At 42.5% G+C, this 19,278-nt stretch overlaps 1 protein-coding gene across 1 annotated transcript in view; it reads left to right on the top strand.

The window, feature by feature from the left end:
* LOC139654040 (ATP-binding cassette sub-family C member 8-like) overlaps nt 1-17,944 on the top strand; it is a gene marked incomplete at its 3' end in the record, with an annotated part of 53,153 nt that extends 35,209 nt beyond the window's left edge. The window contains exons 14-27 of the mRNA XM_071531059.1: nt 1,768-1,882; nt 2,144-2,329; nt 2,921-2,993; nt 3,122-3,227; nt 7,633-7,665; nt 10,650-10,688; nt 11,245-11,343; nt 13,957-14,041; nt 14,422-14,502; nt 14,882-15,019; nt 15,360-15,485; nt 15,803-15,900; nt 16,484-16,551; nt 17,697-17,944. Coding sequence (XP_071387160.1) covers nt 1,768-1,882; nt 2,144-2,329; nt 2,921-2,993; nt 3,122-3,227; nt 7,633-7,665; nt 10,650-10,688; nt 11,245-11,343; nt 13,957-14,041; nt 14,422-14,502; nt 14,882-15,019; nt 15,360-15,485; nt 15,803-15,900; nt 16,484-16,551; nt 17,697-17,944 — 1,495 coding nt within the window. The remainder of the gene's footprint in view (nt 1-1,767; nt 1,883-2,143; nt 2,330-2,920; nt 2,994-3,121; nt 3,228-7,632; nt 7,666-10,649; nt 10,689-11,244; nt 11,344-13,956; nt 14,042-14,421; nt 14,503-14,881; nt 15,020-15,359; nt 15,486-15,802; nt 15,901-16,483; nt 16,552-17,696) is intronic.
* Between the last annotated feature and the right edge of the window lie 1,334 nt (nt 17,945-19,278).

Here is a 19,278-nt window from a genome sequence, read left to right on the forward strand (position 1 = left end):
TCCAGTCATTGGTAAAATGAAATGTGAATGTAGTTACTGCTTCATCATACCGCTGAAAAGTGGATGGGAGTCCCCTAGATGTGTCTCATGAAGTCAATGAAGCAGAGCTAATTTCTCTTAGTCAAGGCTGAATATGTGTGTAGGGCTATAGCCTGTACAGGCAATGAGGAAGGAAGTGTCAGTTAATATCGCATCATCTCTGCCTAGTACCTCTTGGAAATGATCAGATACGGGGGGGGGGGGGGGGGGGGGGGGGGGGGGGTGAGTGGAGGGTGACTGGATGAGACAGTATCAGCTTGGATATGATGGTTACTTGCAAACTGTATTCTACATTTTCTAAATGGGCTTCTAGAGGCCGCTTACTACCACTAGGCTTGTGTAAGGACTGGGTCACTTGATTTTAAAACAATGGCCTTTCTCTCTTGAATCTGCTTAAGATCCTTTGAGATGCCTATTTTGGGACTATGGGTTCTGATACCCTTTGCCAGATAATGTAGATTCACTTGATTTAGCAACACATCTTAAGACTTTCACAATAGGAACTATGTGATTGTAGTATTCATTGTATTCCCATGATGTCACATGCATTTCCTACCAATATGGTGCTTTACCACATACATCATTGGTTCATCATTGGCTCATTGGTTGTGGCTGTCATTGTCATTCTGGTTATCACCTGTTATTTTTCCACCAAGATGGCCATGTGATGATGTAACAGAATACGATGAATACGGTAAAACATTTCAACTATCTTTATCTATTACCAGCTGGTGCTGTCACACTGTGGCGTGTGGCATTTAATATTGATATTTTATGAGCCATTGTCAGTGCAGAGGCCAGTTAATGGTGGAGATACTCTTATCATAGCTCTGCTGGTATTGACATAACTATCGCAGTGTGTTCGCTCCAACACACAGGGTAAACTGTGGCATACTGCATGTCTCGGCCTGTATGTGCCTTTAGTTCAAGGGAAATTTTGATTCGAAGCACTTTGAAGTAATTAAGGATGAAATGAGCCAAGTGAAGGGAATGAGATCCAATTGAGAGGATTTTGTTGTACTTCTTCTGTTGTACTTAGCAGAGGCACAAGAATTGGAAGTGGATTGCAAGTATCAGTAGAGCATTTGTTCTCTTTTGAAAACTGAAATAGGAGATAAGTGAGTCAATTTAGAGATATTACATATACAGATACAGTGTGTGTGTGTGTGAGAGAGAGAGAGAGAGAGAGAGAGAGAGAGAGAGAAAGAGAGACAGACAGGCACAGTGACAGAGGTAGAGAGGGAAAGAGAAAGTCAGAGAAAGGGAAATAAACATAAAGCTCAATCTCAGTGAGCTATGTTCCATTGATTTTCCAATCATAGCTGTCCAACTGAATGAATGATGTGCCATTAAACAGGCAGGGGCTACTGTTATCTTTACATGAGAATGAACTAATTGAAGATCTATATTACCTGTGCATGTTACCGAGGCCTATTTGTGTGATCAGTGTAGCTGTTTCCATACTAAGGGTGAACGCAGCATTTGTTTTTGTTCACACTTTCCTTTAAACCTCTACCTAAACTTTGTCCCTTGTCTAATGGGGTAAAAGTTAATAAATGGTTTATCCATAATGCTGTCATTTTTATAGTATGTTGTTTAATATTTATTTGATTGTAAACAGTCTGTTGATGGACTTGATTGATAATACAGATTTCATTATCTGTTATCGATGTGAAACTTACTCACAACCTGATTTCTCTGTTTCTTTGTTTTCTGTTTCCTCCGCAGCGTTCAGAAGCTTAGCGAGTTTTTCTCTAGCGACGAGATTGGAGACGAACAGGAGCCTAAAGCCACCATACCCTCCGGCTCCAGCAATCACAACCAAAATAAGTACCAGGCTGTGGTAAGCACCCACACACACACACACACACACACACACACACACACACGTTTTTCTATGTCTGCTTGCTTTAGGCAACATGGTGTACAGTGTTTCAGCACTTACTGTACATCGTCCCTAACTCCCCCACTGGATGTTGCAGTCTCACTTCACTGCACATTTTTGTCGTCTTCCTTCCACCTCAACCTCGCTCACACTCACTCGTCACCATCACCACTCTGTACCATCTCCCTCGTGCTGGGGGTTTATGCAACCCTCGTCTAGTCGTCCTCTAAGCCATTCCCTCCCTCCTCCTCCTCCTCCTCCTCCTCTTCCTCCCGACACCACCAGCCCCTGAAGGTGGTAAACAGGAAGCGCCCCCCGAGGGACGACTGGAATAACTACAGCTCACAGGGGGACCACGAGGGGGATGGACCCTTTCAGGATGTGGACCACGACATCTGTATCAAGGTGGGTGAGAGAGAGAGAGTGAGTGAGTGAGTGAGTGAGTGAGTGAGAGAGAGAGAGAGAGAGAGAGAGAGAGAGAGAGAGAGAGAAGTGATAAGGCTGCATGGATCAAAAGAATAGAAAAACAAGGAAACAGTAAACTTGTCCCCCACAAATGATGCAGGCACCTCTCGGGCCATCATACAGACTAAATCGGACTGGTGGTGTCTGAGATATCACATTTGAGTTGAACATTTCGACTTTTAATTATTGCTCCCCCATTAGGCTGATCAATGTAAATTTGTAAACGCTGGAACACAGCGCCAAGATGCATCATCCCACTAAGTCAAAATCAGACTAGTGGTATAGAAATTATGACTGTTCATATTTTCATTGCGTGGGAGACAATGAATTAAAAAAATTATATATGCATAAATGTATTTATGTACAATATGTGTGTACTGTGTATATAATTATGTATGGATGAATTGGTATGCAGGATTTTAGTCCTCATCAGTATTCTGTCAAGGTTCTTCTAACTGCTTCAGTTTGCCATTTTGACTCATTATTGAACAGTGATTTAATATTTGTTTGACGCCTGCATGTTTTCCTCAGATCACTAGCGGCTATTTCACCTGGACCGACGGGCCGCCAACGCTATCTAATGTGGACATCAAGATTCCATTTGGTGAGCAGCAGTCAGCGAATGTAGAATCTGTTTGTTTTTTCTTTATTTCTTTATCCCATTTTCCATTTCTCTTTCTATTTTTTCACTTTCTGTTTCCTTTCTTTCCTTCTCTTCCACAAATCTCTCAGGTCAGCTGACGATGATTGTGGGCCAGGTGGGTTGTGGGAAGTCGTCTCTGTTGCTGGCAGCGCTGGGTGAGATGCAGAGAGTTTCAGGGACGGTCAACTGGAATAGGTCAGTTACAAATCTATCTATCTATCTATCTATCTATCTATCTATCTATCTATCTAGCTATCTATCTATCTATCGCCAATTGAATTGTTGCATTTTGGGACAACAAATGATCCTCCTTTAAGAATAATTGTAGTTATTTTCAACATGGGCCTTCTTTTCCTAATTTTTGCCATCATGCTGATCGATTCTGATCTACATATTATCAATTACGTAAACTAAAAGAGCGTTTAACCGCTTTTTTAGACTGTTTGAGTTTCCCTTTGCCCCGTTAGATTGTATTGGAGAGCAGCGCTCTCTGCAGACTGTGAGGTACGTAGCTCTACAGTGTGACTAACTGATGACATTTTGATCAGAAATCATTTGGCATGATGGCAAAAACTAGGAAAATAAGACCCAGGTTGAAAATAACTGGAATTATCCTTCAAACATCAGGTTGCTAGATAGCTGCAGAATAATTATGCATTGTTTGTTCATCGTTCATGGTTTCACTCTGATCTTTTTATATACTGTGGTTCAGTGTCTCCAATGCCTGATAGAAATCAAGCTCTGTGTGCTTAAGGATTTACCCTCAATGAGGAAGCACTAGTCTCTCACTAACCTACACAGCAGTCACACCAGTATATCAACCACTTTCCCCAATTATAAAGCAACATCAGATTTTTACCCTCAGAGAATCCCATATATGTTCTATGGTTGCTCTTCAAATGAATTTCAGTTTAAAGGTGAAAGGTTAACTTGAAGTGAATTGCTCCCCACAGAGAGCCAGATCACTGGTCGATATCATGGTATCTTTTCCCTCTCCACGTAATGTGATGTTATGTCTAGTGCATTGCCAAATCTCTCTGGTAATTGGTCTGTCAGGGAAGGTTGGGTCATTTATTTATGTGTTTTGGGCAGTGATAAATTCTTAGTCCCTGACAGGGCAATGTAATTAGCATCAAAGCTAGCCCTGCACATGCCCCCTTACCATGGCAATATAATGTAACTGGATTTGTAGGTCACTTAAATCGAGCTGAGACTGCAGCCTTTCTTTTTTATGGTTGGGGGAAGGAGCGTAGAGGAAAAGGAGAACTCTGTGTCGAGGAATGGAGCGAGGTAGGAGCGCTTTCGTTGAATCAACGGCCCAAAATCAGTCAAATAACAAATGCACCTGGGAAAACATCCCAAAATGCCCTCAACATTATCATTTCAAACATACTCACTGTAATATTATATCTCTGAATATTTCATTCTTTGCCCATTTAGATAAATTCTTTCTGAGGTTTAGATTGATGAAGTTTTGAGTTATTGGCTGTGATATGCAGCTGGTTCAATGACTGTCAGTGACCACTGATCATGATCATTTGCTTGGACTGTTGCAGTAGATAATTACCCGTTCAGATAGAGTTCTGTGTAGTTTAAAAATAGCCCACTTGACCACTTCCTCTGATAAGTCAAAACGCAGACTAAGACAACTGGAACACGGTGAACTGGACATAAATCTTCATTGCTCTTCGTAAACCTTGCTGAGTGAGGCTTAATCCTTCTACCAAATGTGGATGGCCAGTCATGGGTTTCTGCAAATATCAACCCAGTAGAGATAACCAGTGCACATTTGAGATAGCACAGCTGAAACTAGATCCTTAAATCCAGCCAAATGGAAATGCATTCTGGGAGTCATTAGCCGCGATCTGCCAGCTGTGAATGTCTCATCACCTACCCAGGATTGGACTGCTGTCCGTCTCTATATGTCAACAAAGTTCAGTTTCCCTTGTCACTGTGTTCCTGGCAGCCAAGCACACACGCACACGCACATACACACACATACACGCACACACACGCACACACACACACACACATCCTCTGTCCACATGCCAGGGTCAAGCTGGCACATATTCTGATATTGGGCTGGATTGTACACCCCGCCTGGCGCCAACCCTCTCACATATCATGTCCCCCTGGGAGCGACTAAGGAGCTGTCATTTAGCTCTCACAGACTATTTAATCAGACATTTTGAAGAGATATGGAGTTATCTCAGACACCACTGGTCCAATTCTGACAAAACTTGGGGAAATTATGCATCTCACCACTGCACACCAGCAGTCAAAACAAGGTGACATATTTTGGACTTTATCATTCGTGGGGAGAAGGTATTACTGTTGCCTTATTCTAACAGCTTCTTTATCTGAGTAGTATCTGTTCTGCTTCAGGTTCAGCTACATTTGTCTGTATTGTTTTTTCTTAACCTGTGGGCCAGCATGTGATATCACAAAGCCCTGTAAATGGGCCACAGTTTCTGTCTTTAGTCTCTCTATTCACTGTGATAGCTGGCTGATTAAAAAAAAGCCTGTAATGAATTACATACTAATCCACTAATAAGTCTCCAGCAGAATTCAAATGTGAGTGTTAACCTCAAACTACTTCCCTGAACTGCCAACTCCATTTGTCCCCCTCAGTGAAGTTTGGGGGGGGGCGGTTATCATTCAGACTTAATCCGTTCGTTCATTCCTTCGTCCGTTATCTCAGACTCTGCTGAGCGGATTTTGATTACTGATTGGCTCAGAGGGGGACAGCATCATATGTGTGGGACGACATGTTTGCTGTTGCCTTGTGCAACCTTTCATACCCAGTAGTGCAACCCCCCTTCTCCCACCTGTTCCCCCTGCCCCCACCCCCATGCTCCCATTTCAAGTAGATTGTAGTGCATGCAGGGAGCGGCTGGGGTTTCTCTCCAGTTAAAGTAGACTGCTATTTGTGTCTTGTCCTGAGTATCCAGTCAAAGCAGCAAGAGAATTTCCACCATGGGGGATCAATAAAAAGTGTAGATAATAGATAATAAAAAGTACATCAAAGAAATTCTCTAGCTATTGATCTCCAGAATGACAATGAATACAATCAAACAATAGACTAAACCGTGTTTGTCGAGGATACGATGAATAAAAGATTCGAGTTGTGTTTGCTGATGGATAGAGAAAAAAAATTAAGTCACTGATACCAAAGAGTGTGTCATTATCAGGCGTGGTCATCACAGTGAACATGCATCATTACCCCCTGTCATCTTTAGGGTGCATTTATGTTTTAATGATGGGTGTTTGTTTTCTAAAGACAGTTAGAAGGACAATTAGAAACTGTGGGAAGTTTCTTTATCGCTGTGATGGCATCGGCATCTTTTTAATACAGGATGTGATCCTATTTAACTTGGCTTTGATGATTAGCCTTTTCACCTCTAGGCATTTCTTGCTGCTGATAGAAACTGTCTGGTAATATTCCCTCATGTATTCCCCTTTAACATGACCTTAGGTCCTTGAAAGTCCTGACTGGCATGAAGAGGAAATATCCCTTGGTGGGATGGGAGAGATGAAAGCTACAAGTCATCAACTCCAGCGTGATTACCCTGTTTTTATGATGGCAGCATGATAAGACAATCAGCCGGCCATTTCAGAGCACCGGCTTTAGACCCTTTTAGGCGATATTAGCTGATGAGGTGATGAGGCCTGATGAGTTGATTTTCTTAGGGGCTAGGCGTTTCTCAGTGCATTGTTAAAAAAATTGCTCAACAACAGCCATCATGATTGATGAAATGCCCTTCAATTATAAACACTGGAAACACTTGTAACTTCTTAAGTTACTATTTCTGTAATGCTCAGGTTAATTCTGTAACTTTTGGATTAAGAATTCAAAAGGACCTGCTGGTGAACTCAAAGTCCAAAACACTGATGCTTTAATGCTTTAATGCATTATGCCACTTCAGTATGCACCTTTTTTTTTTTTTTTTTTTACAAACTCTTAGGTGCCCTTATCTATAGGGCTTATTTTGTTCGACACCTCTTAAATAAAATAGCTGACATTGTTTGCCACCATACTCACTCACCATACCACTACCTAACAGCTGTGATATCCTGCGGTGTCGTCTGTCATGGCTGCCATTTTGAAAGCTGCTGGTGTAAACTGATGTGAATCAGCCTGAACTCTCTGGTCATAGTCAGGCTGATTGAAATCACCTTCTCAGGACCTCTGGGAGAAGTGTCAACTTGTCAAAGATAAAAATACACCACAGCTTCTACTGGGCATGTGCAAAGCCACAAACAGCCAATCAGATCTTGGTGAATTTTAGCTTTAGGTTTCTGTGAGTGTGAGTGGTTGTGTGTGTGTGTGTGTGTGTGTGTGTGTGTGTGTGCGTGTGTGTGTGTGTGTGTGTGTGTGCTTTGTAGGGGGTGTAAAATTAGGCTGAAAGGAATGGTGCTGAATGAATTTTATGTTTTAAGGCCTTTTCAATTTAAGTCACTAGACTTTCAGAAATTCCCTTGGCCTTGTTGATTTTATTGGAAATTAAGTAAAGTCATTTTATACTTCTAGGACAAAGTAGCAGTCGTAGACTCCTGATGAACAACTCAAGTAATTGCCTTTTCTCCATTTTCTCTGCAGCCTGCCAAGCCTGGAGTCTGAGGGCGATGAAAGGTGAGTCTTCCGAATAAAGAGGGAAAGACAAACAAATAAACCAAGATCCTAACTCGTTTGTTTTTAGTTGGACCTCAGAGGAAAATTTCAGAATTTCAAACTCAGACTGGCTCTCTGGAACTAACTTTGAGTCAGTCTGAGTCAAAGACATTGGTAATTTTTATAGCATGGGTTAGTGGAACATTTTAAAAGCTGCAAATATACTGTAGTAGCCTATTTTAATCAGGGAAAGGATATCTGATATTGCTATTGTATGCAGCACACAAACACAAACAGCACACAAACAATAGTGAACACAATAGATCTCTATTATAAGTAGAGCTTTGTTGACAATTCATACTTGTCATTGGTTTGGCGTACGTAAATAATGGGGACGTTTCTGCACACTGTATGTCACTGTCTGTGCAGCCCAGCTGGCCTTCTGTCATTCACATGACTGCTGTCTGTCAGAGGGTCCTCAAGTACACACACACACACACACACACACGCACACACACACGCACACACACACGCACACACACAGGTGTCTATGTCACCCTGCTTTGGGCAACAGGGTATCACACACTGACATTTGACTGGCTGATGGCTGATGCCCCCGTCTCTGTCTGACCGGATGGTTAAAACATTAACCCCCTGCTGTGTGTATATTAACAGTGTCATTTTGTGAGGTTGTGTGTGCATGTGTGTGTGTGTGTGTTTGTGTTTGTGTCTGTGTGCCCACAGAAACCTGGACATCTATTCACAACATACAGAAACCATCAGAATAATGATATAAACTGTGAATACCTTTGTTTGGCCTCACCTATGTTTATATAGTCCAGTCAGTGCACAGTTTAGTGTATAATATACACTAATTACATTAAATAAATTAAATGTATACCTAATGTTAAATTCCTGTAACATGTCATGGGACACAGTGGATAGAAACAGTTTTGATGTGCAACATGTGAACAGAATACTGTTGCATGTTCTACAAAACTCACTGCTTTTCAATTTTATGCCAAGGTAAGAATTAATTTCATTAAAATGTTTTCCACCCTAGCAATTATGCAACATCGTTTCAAAGAATAATTTTGCATCTTCATGCCCGAGACATTTTAGATCTCATGTCTTATTCATATAAGTGGTTCTGCTAAAATATTAATTGTGTCGTGGCCACATAACATTTAAATTGAAAGCTTACTCACGTAATACTTCTAAACTGTATAGCTATCATTCCTTTTACACCAACGAATTAATTTCAACCACATTATTTTTTAGCTATTCAGTATCTGCATGTATTATCATTTAGAAAACCCACTACCCTGTGACAGTGCTCAAATAGAGTATTTTTCCTGGTGACTTGAGCTTTGCTTCCATTGCCTGATCTAGTTTCTAGTTATGTATCAATGTCGGGCTTGTTGTCAGTGAGAGGAGCTTTGGTCAGGATCAGTGGATCGACACCACTGCCTTATCCGCACTAGGCAGTGAGGCAGGCTGCCACATAATGTGTGTCACTTCGGTAACATTCTCCAATCCCTCAGTCTCTCTCAACGAGCCTCTGTCACCTCTAGGGCCGTCCCACACTAAAATGATTCTACCTTTCAACTCATCAGATCGTCCCATAGCGATGGAAAACAGCATTATGCCCTGAAAAAGGAGCTTTCTCCGAAATGCAGGCCAATAAAGATGACCGAAGTTATCAAATTGCCCTCCTGAACCTATTTTCCCATTGCTATTAGCTTTAGTTCCCTGGACTGATCAGATAAATCACTTAATAATAGATGGCTTTGGCAGTTCTTTTATGATTTTTTTTACTGTATGGCAAACCAGTATGGCCAGTATCTCACTATAAAACATATCAAACGCTCCATTTGATAGACAAGTCTGCAGACTGCTTCTCCCACATTATTTTCCCCTTGCCAAGAGGTCATTTAGATCCATCATTTAGATCAAAGAAGGCCAACACATTTTCAATATTATTCTGATGCCAGAGATAAATGCTTATGAAACTTATTAACACTTATTAAAAATAAAATTAAAACCAACAAGTCAGTTGAAAAAGTCTTAGTGGAGTAAAACCCCGACTGGGACAGTCGTAATCACCTCTGTTGCCTTAGTGTTGTGTATTGTGCTGTGAATATAGTGTGTGTGTATGTTTGCATGTACGTGCACGCACGTGTACGTGTGTGTGTGTGTGTGTGTGTGTGTGTGTGTGCGTGCGTGCGCATGCATGCAGGGACGTGTGTGTGCATTCATGGGTGTGTGCCAAAACATCCTGGGGGCGTCATGGTGGCTTAGTGGTCCAAAGGACGTACCAAACTCAACGTCCTGGGTTTGGATCTGGCCCAGGACCTTTGTGGCATGTCATTCCCCTCTCTCTCTTCAATCTCTCCTGTCTCTCTCTACTTTGAGCTGTATAATAATAAAATGCAAAACAAATGCCAAAAAATACCTTCCTGCTTTCTGACCACAAACAGCCTGGCTCTCTTTAAAAGGGTAACTTACCCTTGCCGTGAGGGACAGGGATGCCATGAACCTTGTGTTGACTAATCTCGGCTGTTGGAATCAGATCTTCTGATAACTGAATGTGTCAAGAGTCCAGATGGCTGGATGATGCTGATTTCTGCATCAGCAAATTACAGGAACAAATGGGGAGAGGGAGTTATTTTTAGGAAAGATAACATCACAGCTAATGATAGACGTGTTCATGTAGGGCAGTGGTCGCCTGTTTCTGTTTGGGTTGCTGAGTAAAGGCATTATCACCACGGTGAGGGTGTGTGTGCGGGTGTTTGGCTACAATGAATTATTATAGGAATAAGGTGGATTTGGTGATTATCACGATAATAACCTGTTAATACCATGGATACAGTATTGTATATCTAATGCCTTGGTGTGTGTGTCTTTGTGTGTGTGTGTGTGTGTGTGTGTGTGTGTGTGTGTGTGTGTGTGTGTGTGTGTGTGTCTGTGTGTGTGTGTGTGTGTGTTTGACATGGTCTCTACAGTCCCACAGACAGGGATGCAGCCGGTGACGGAGATATCAGGTAAGCTCACACAACACCAGATGGTCTTTGTGGCGACGTTTCACCGTTATCAGCAGGGCAGAACAGAGTAGCAGTTCTCATGGTTATTTAGAAATTCACTGAAGCAGCAGGATAATAGAGAACAAGATATTCCCCTCGACTTGGCTATTGTTCCCCTGAACCCTGAATAGCATATCAACTTCATAAATACAACACGCTCATTTGCAATCCCTGAACCGGCTCCTCTGTGGGCTGGAAGTATTCTTGTGCGTCACTGGCAGCATCTGAGGATGAGGAGTGCAGGGCCATCAGTCACTGAGGTGCAGTATGCCAGGCATGCTGAGGGGAAGTTAGTTAATGTAAGAATAGGTCGGTTCTAGCAAACGATTTCCTTGTTATCATGTATGAAACGAATGCCCCTTTCACACATGAAACCCGTAAAATTGCCTGCATGTGTGAAAGGGGCTAAAGACAGATAAAGACATAAACTATGTATATCTTTGTCTATGTCTATGTTTTTTAACATGCAAAGCAGATTGCCATGTGTGTTTGACACTGTGTTTGACACTTCTGGTAGGAAGAGAGGCTCTGTGGCCTACGCTTCCCAGAAGCCCTGGCTGCTGAACGCCACCCTGGTGGAGAACATCACCTTTGAGATGCCAATGATCAAACCCAGGTGAGCCCACCAGCCAGTGCAGCAAGAATTTAAAAAGTTGGACTTTAATGATAGTTACATCTGTTTAGAATGAAGCCCTGATGCATTACTGTAGGGTAACTTACATATCACAGCGAATAGTTTCAGCCAAGCAGTGTGATTGGTCCGTGATGCAATGATGCAGCTGCTTATAGCCATGCTTTATTAGTTGCATACCAACTCTTGTAATAACCAAGGAGCTATACTACCCTTCATTCATTATTGCTCTGATTATAACTACGCTGTTGCTGCAGACGGTACAAGGCAAGGCATAGTATTTGCATAAAAACAGTGCAAAAACACTGTAATAACAAAAACGGGTATTGCATCAGTTACACTGGGGCTGCAACTGACGATTATTTTCATTGTTGATTAATCTGTCGATTATTTTCTCGATTAATCGATTAGTTGTTTGGTCTATAAAATGTCAGAACATGTTGAAAAATGTTGATCAGTGTTTCCCAAAGCCCAAGATGACGTCCTCAAATGTCTTGTTTTGTCCACAACCCAAAGATATTCAGTTTACTTTCAAAGAGGAGTAAAGAAACCAGAAAATATTCACATTTAAGAAGCTGGAATCAGGGAATATTGACTTATTTTTCTTAAAAAAATTACTCAAACCGATTAATCGATTATCAAAATAGTTGGCGATTAATTTAATAGTTGACAACTAATCGATTAATCGATAAATCATTGCAGCTCTAAGTTACACCCATAATCGCAGTACAGTTTGCTGTCTTAGGTATTACTACTATAATATGGCAGCCAGAGTTGTTAATGATAATAGAGCAGTCAGTATTATGTCAAGCCAAGTTGTTAAGCCAAGACAAAGACATCAACCTCACTGCTCTCCAAGGTGTTTGCAGTAAATTGAAATGTCGTCAACAGGCTTGGTTAAATAAAGGTTGGAATGTATAGAACACTTTGAGTGTTCCAGGAAAAGAAGCCAGTTGGTAGCTTCCCAGCTAAAAGGTTGTGACACTGAGACACCCAAAAGTTGTCCGACCTGTGGTTCTGTTTTCCCCTTTTGACGCTGTGCGGTGCCTCTACTATTTCATCCACCCCTGGCACAACACCATATGCTGCTTTTCGCCTGCCTGGGCACAATCAAACACACACTCGTTTGCTCTTTCTGACTCACACACACACAAACACACTCAAACAAACTCATCCTCACAACAAATGGTCTTGCTGAAAGGTCGGTTGTCCACATTTATGGTAGTAGCCAGGCTCTCTCTCTGGGCCTAATGGACTGTCTATAGAAAAGACATTTAATGGAGCGCTGTGCTTTGTTGCTGTGGAGATGTTGTATAAAATAGTGATGTTTGCTCACCCTCCTCTCTGTCTCCTCTGTCTCATCCCGCTCGCCGTCTGGCAGTACTGGCAAAATCCAGATGGGCCGACACTTTTGAGCTGTAGCATCAGCTGTTTAAAAAAAAAAAACGCTGCTTGGTCAAGAGCACCGTAACCTGCTGTGTTGGCTGCTGTGCCACTTATTAGCTTTTGTGTGCAGGTGTGTGACAGTGAGTGACTGAGACAGATTGGAAAGAGAGAAGTTGTTTCAAGTAGACATTGTACAATTAGTTATTGTTTCACCATCTTTAGTGTTGATAATGAATATTTTGTCATTGCCCCTGATGCATAATTTTTGGCTTGTTTTGTGAAGTAGGGCTTAGCTGTAAGTGTGTCCATTGTTTAGAGGTCGACTTCTAGTTTCCTGCTGACGTAGCCTTTTTTTGTGCTGACTGTAGCCTTTAACTTATTGTGTCCTACCTTGCTTATATTAACCATGGATATATAGTTAAATATCACATCCTTATCTTATGCAAAGCATTTGGTTCATCTTGTAGGTCTTTAGGATATCTAAATAGTACGTTAGTTTGTAAAATCTTTCATTGAAACGAAGGTATTTTTGGCCTGTACAAAGCACATAACAGTCGTTGATTATAAACAGACAAAGCAATGCTAGATTTCATTTTAGAAAGTTAAATGTAATGAGTGACAAATGCAGTGTTGTTTTCCATACTGGCTTCAAGCCGACGATCTGTCCTGAGTCAAATGGATGAATGGATGAATGGATGAATGGATGGGTGGGCTAGCGAAGGCAAAACAATGGCAGCCGCAGGGCCGAAATTTGTTTCCAGTCCTGTCCTGTCCTGTGCTTCACGCTCTCTCTGTGCCATCATGCTGCACCTCTCTCTGCCTCTCATCTATTTATTCTGTCTCTGTCTGTTGATGAACCAAGTCTGGTCAGCTGCCCAGGGCAATATCTTTCAAGTTCAACCACAGAGGCTGCTGCATTTCTTCATAGCAGCAGATATTATCCATGTTTCTGTTCTGTGCAGCATCAGTATGGCGAGATTTTTATGGGTCCGGGCATGTATTCATATAAGCAATAAATACCCAAGACATTGTGCATATTTTCACAGTATATGGGCTCTCAGATAATGCTTTGTGTGATTCAAATGAATGTATTATCCAGACAGTGAACCGACACCAAGGACCTCTACTACAGGACCATAGTTTCCTTCTGTAAGTATCAGCAGCTGCTCCCTGCCCTCACCTATATTCTGTCACTGTGCGTGTGTCATCCAGGTACAAAGCTGTTGTTGAGGCCTGCTCCCTTCAGCCGGACATTGACATCCTTCCCCAGGGGGACCAAACAGAGATTGGGGAGAGGGTCAGTATCACCATACATTGTAAATCACACCAGTCTTAGTCTAGGTACTTTGTGTTTTTCTTTGAATTCCTCTGCAGTCCTTTCTTCTCCACATACAGCTACAACTGAGACTGTGCATTGCCGTGTTGCAGTATCACTTGTCATCATTAATATACAGTCGGGATTTGATGTTTATGATTGTGAGGAACCAAATTGACCTTGTTTAGCCAGAGCACTGTCATGTTAGATTAATTCATGCATCAGTAATGCAGGAAATAAGATGTGATCTCCTTTGATACTTCGGGGGGTGAGTGCCGCAGGCTCTTATGGCCTTTAAATGATACTATTAATTCCTCGTACTTTCCTCACATACTTTCCTCTCCTCCTGTCCACCTGTCCAGGGCATTATCCTCTCAGGTGGACAGAAACAGCGCATCAGTGTGGCTCGAGCCTTGTACCAGCAGACCAACGTGGTCTTTCTGGTGAGTCTGCACACACACATCTCAGGTCTAGAGAAGGAGCTTAGCGATGGGCGACAACTTTATTAACTTTACCAGCAGACACTTGATCGCTATTCACAGTGGAGCAGTGATTCTTAAAGTATCTGACGACAGAAGTGATTCATGGGCCTCTTTCTGATGCATTCCTACATGACAAAAACAGCAATATGGGCCCGGTTGCAAGCTGCAACATACCCTTGTTTGAAAACTGTTTGAAAATGTCCCTGAAGAATCCCTGAATGTCCCTGAAGAATCTCTGATGTATTACACTGCCTCTCCATAACACTTAAAGTTTTCTTTTGCTCTCTTTTTCTCTCTGCTTGCCATTTTTCTTAATCTCTATCCCTGTATCTTTTTTCAGGATGACCCGTTCTCTGCCTTGGACATCCACCTGAGTGACCATCTGATGCAGGATGGTATCCTCAAGCTCCTGAGAGAGGAGAAGAGGACGGTCGTGTTGGTCACACACAAGCTGCAGTACCTACCGCACGCAGACTGGGTAAGAGCAGGGTGTGTGTGTTTGTATGTGTGTGAAAGCGATTTCCATTTATTATGTCAGCCAGCTGCATGCACGAGCTGCATGAGTTAAACACCATTTAACTCTTCAACAGAGACAGTTATAGATGAGGCCTTTCATTTCTACAGCTGTTATAATATGAGCATTATTCACACCTAGAGACTTAATTGTCTTCTTTGGGATACAGACAGTTTGTCTCAGAAGGATGCCAGAGAATATAAAGAGATAGCAATAACAGATATCTTTCCACCTTCTACTATTATTAAATACTGCATTTTTCCTGTCTTTATGTGTGTGTGTGTGTGTGTGTGTGTGTTATCAGATCATTGCAATGAAAGATGGGACCATCCAGACTGAAGGGACTCTGAAGGACATCCAGAACTCTGAGCCCGACCTCTTTGAACAGTGGAAAACCCTGATGCACAGACAGGATCAGGAGTTTGAGAAGGTGACTAATGACTGGAAATTAAGGTCTAATGAAACCTTAATGACTTGATAACAGTCTTTAATGATCTTTGCTCTGGCAATTCGGGAGGTTTTGGATTCAGTGCCACTGAAAACCATTTAGTGCTGCTTGAAATGAAAATTTTAGTGCCTCTGTGTTATTTAAGGTCACAACAGATTGTAGTCGTTAGTATTCTGGAGGTTTTGTTGTGGGCCTTAATTCAATGAAATTGTGATTGTAGCACAAGCGATATTTAACATCAGATCCTTTTTATTGGTAAATATAAACATCAGACAATATTTTCTTCATCTCTCCTCCAGGAGACGGTGGCAGAGAGTATGACAGACCTGGAGAGGAAAAACCTGCGGAGGGCCATGTACTCCAGAGAGGCTGTCAGGACCGAGGAGGACGAGGAAGGTGAGAGGTCACAGATCACAACCTCTACTGTGATGACAGGCAACAGCAGCCCGATGGATGCAGTCAATGTTTCACTAATTTCAGCATGGTGGAGCGGTGTGTGTGTGTGCGTGTGTGTATGTACTGGAGGAATGGGATTTTCCGTCTTCCTGTTGTGGCTATTTGCTAAGCAGCATCATCTGTTACATGAAGGCTTTAGCCCGTCAGCTTAGTCATGTTTGCACCTACTGCAATGTTTGCAATGACTGGAAAAGGAATAGAGAAAACAACTTCCTCTATTTCATTCTTGTCCCTATCCTTTTTTATTCTGCCATTTCTGTGTAATGCAAACATTACATGGGTGTAAATACTGCAGGCCTTGCTGTTCATTCTGGGTCAGGTGTTTTCTCTCTTGGCTTCTCTCAGCGACTAGATATAACCCTCTCTCTACCAGCCACTCACAGCCTCTGTGCTGTAGATAAACACTGTATTTGATCCTATCTCTCTGTGTCTCTCTGCTGTTGACTGTATGACTGCAGTGGAAGGTGCTAAGGTGCCGCGGCTGTACTCTTTATCTGTGTTCTGTGTTGTCTCTCGTGTGCTGATGGCACCCCGGGGTGGACTTGTGGGATGGCTGCAGCACCAGGTGTTGCCTTCATGTTCGATCTCGCAGGTGTGGCCAGAAAGCATGGTTTTAAAACTGACTGGTTTACCACTGAGTCTGTGGCATCGTGACGCTGCAAGCACATCGCAGCCCTGCAGGCTTTTCCCGCCATGTTGGAATCATGCGCCAGCCCTCACCATCCATTTAGTCTCCTCTTGTCTTTGTCTCTCTTTCTCCATTTTCCCTCCATTTGTCACTCCTGGTCTTGCTCTTTAAAAAACTTGCTTAAGACTTTGCCAGCATGAATCTGATGGTAGCAATAGTCTGTTTAGACCTGCCACTCATTCTTTCCATTTCTTCCTTTCCTTTCCTCTCCTCTCCTCTCCTCTGTTGTGATCTCCCACCTTCCCTCTCCCTCTGGCTTGTCTTAGCCTCCCAGACAACCACATGCAGCCACGCGCTCTAGCGATTGCTGCATGATGTGATGTGATATATTTATATGGGGGGAGGAGGTGGGAAGTCAAAAACACTTGCTCCTCACCCCCGATCAGTATGTCATGGCTGCTCCGTTCCCCCCGAAAAACACCCCTTTCATGGGAATGAGCATCTGCCTGGTGTTGTAGAATATGTATGAATATGGAATGATGAATTAATCAGTGCTGTAGCATTCTCTCTCTGTCTGTCTCTCTCTCTCTGTCTCTCTTCCTCTCTCTCTCTCTCTCCCTCTTCTCTCCTGTGGCCTACTTATTTTTCCTCCTTGTCTCTCCTGTCGTATGGAACTATTCCTGTATTAGACATAAGAGGAAAAATCAGCAAGAATCTGTCAGAGAAGACTAGAGAAAGAGAGAGATAATGAAAGATCTAGGTAAGAGGGTAGGAGGAGGAATATTGACGGATTGAAAAAGAAATGTCACAGAGCGTATAAGCACCATTAGCAGAGAAGTGAGACATTATGCAGGTCAAAGGAGGCCAGAGCATGGTTAGATTAGACACAACAGAAATCAGAGTCCAGGTTAAAACATGGTAAGAAGAACAAACATAATGCAGCACAGGGACGTTCATGAAGCATCTTCCTTTCCAAAGGTAATATGTAGTCATTGCTTCCCAAAATAACTTAACTCTATTTCATTGACACAACTTAATCACATGTCACATTTGCCCAGAAGTAAACCAAGACTCTGCAACATTTTAACTCTTCTCTCTCTCCCTTCCAGAGGAGTCGGTGGAGAGTGACGAAGACGACAACCTGTCCCAGGTGATGCGGCAGCGTGCCACCATCCCCTGGCGCTCCTGCGGCACCTACCTGTCCTCCGCCGGGTTCCTCCTCCTCACCTTGCTCCTCCTGTCGCAGCTCTTCAAACACTCCCTCATGGTCGCCATTGACTACTGGCTGGCCCATTGGACGTCGCACGTCATCGCAGCCAAGATGGACGCCACGGCGCGGAATTGTACCATTGTTCAGGTGAAAGAATATCGCAGTAAAAGGCGAATGATTTGTGTCATTTTGAACAGGTGATTCATTGTTATCTGGCCAAAAGGCTTTTTGTTGTTGTATTGACCAGCAATCTTGAGTCATAAAACCTGCAGCTTGACAGTCACTGCCACTAAGAGGGTATGAAATCACCCACAGGTGCTAGATTAATGTGTGAGCAGCAGCATGAAAAGATGTATTAATATAAAATCAGCCAGGGAAAAGTAGACAACTCACATTTCTCCAAAGACAAACAAGTCAAATGGCCATTGCATAACAATTTCCCCTCTAAACTCTTCCTCTGCATCTCAGCCTACCTAAAACCCGTCCCAGTGACTGTCAGCTCCAGATGGATCGTTCACTAATACGCCCTCGAGCAGCTGCATCTCAGCCTCATCTGCATATTACAGAGCTACAGACATGCAGAGATGGAGAATCTGTGTCGGAATGGAAAAGCCATTTATCCAGGGTCATTTGACTAAAAGCCTCTATGAGGGATGAAGTGTGTGGGTGTCAAGGAAGATTAAGAGAAAGTGCTGTTGGGAAATGTAAAGACGGAGAGGTTAAATTTATTCAGATGTATGGTTCTGTTGGGTGTAAAAGACTGCAAACAAATAAACCTCTGAACAAATAAAAGAGCTCTCTGAGGCATTTAAGTCTGACAATGAAAAACATATTTGATTCTCAAAATAAGTCCTACGCCTAGCGGACAGTGTTGCTCCTTTTTTTGTGAAGTGGAGAGCAATTGATATAACCTGAAGTAACCCCTCATCCTATTTCAGATATAACAGATATACATAAATATGTGAGAGAGAGCGAGAGAGAGAGAGAGCAATAAATTGTCACTTATATTATTATACTACAAGGCTCTCTTTTCTTTATGTTCTTTATTCTTTATTCAGATCCCCATTAGCTGAGAGAGGGGATCCGCTCGTCCAAAGTAAATGTCACTTCTTTACTGACTCTCTAGATACAGTATATGACGAGTTTACTGACTGCATTTCACTCTTAACTTCCTTTACCCTCTGTCTAATCTTAAGCTCCTCTTTACCAGCGCCCTCTTCCCCAGCATGGCCTCTGTGTGGCATGCACACACTGCCCACCCACATGCAACACACACACTTTCCCACACAAATACACACACATTCAGAGAGAACACAGAAACACACACATGCTCAAAACAATATAAATACCAGGGAAGGTTAAGCTGTGCCGTTCACACATTAGGGCCACGCCAGCTGTTGGCAGGTTATCATATTTCAGCCCCAGGAAAGCAGCTCTATTATTAATAGTCTTCATCAGTCATGTGTGTGTGTGTGTGTGTG

The sequence above is a fragment of the Centroberyx affinis genome, unplaced genomic scaffold (assembly GCF_046629955.1).
Source record: "Centroberyx affinis isolate AG114_WGS23_722 - 3 ecotype Tasmania unplaced genomic scaffold, CSIRO-AGI_Caff_v1 ptg002027l_1, whole genome shotgun sequence".
Lineage (NCBI taxonomy): Eukaryota > Metazoa > Chordata > Actinopteri > Beryciformes > Berycidae > Centroberyx > Centroberyx affinis.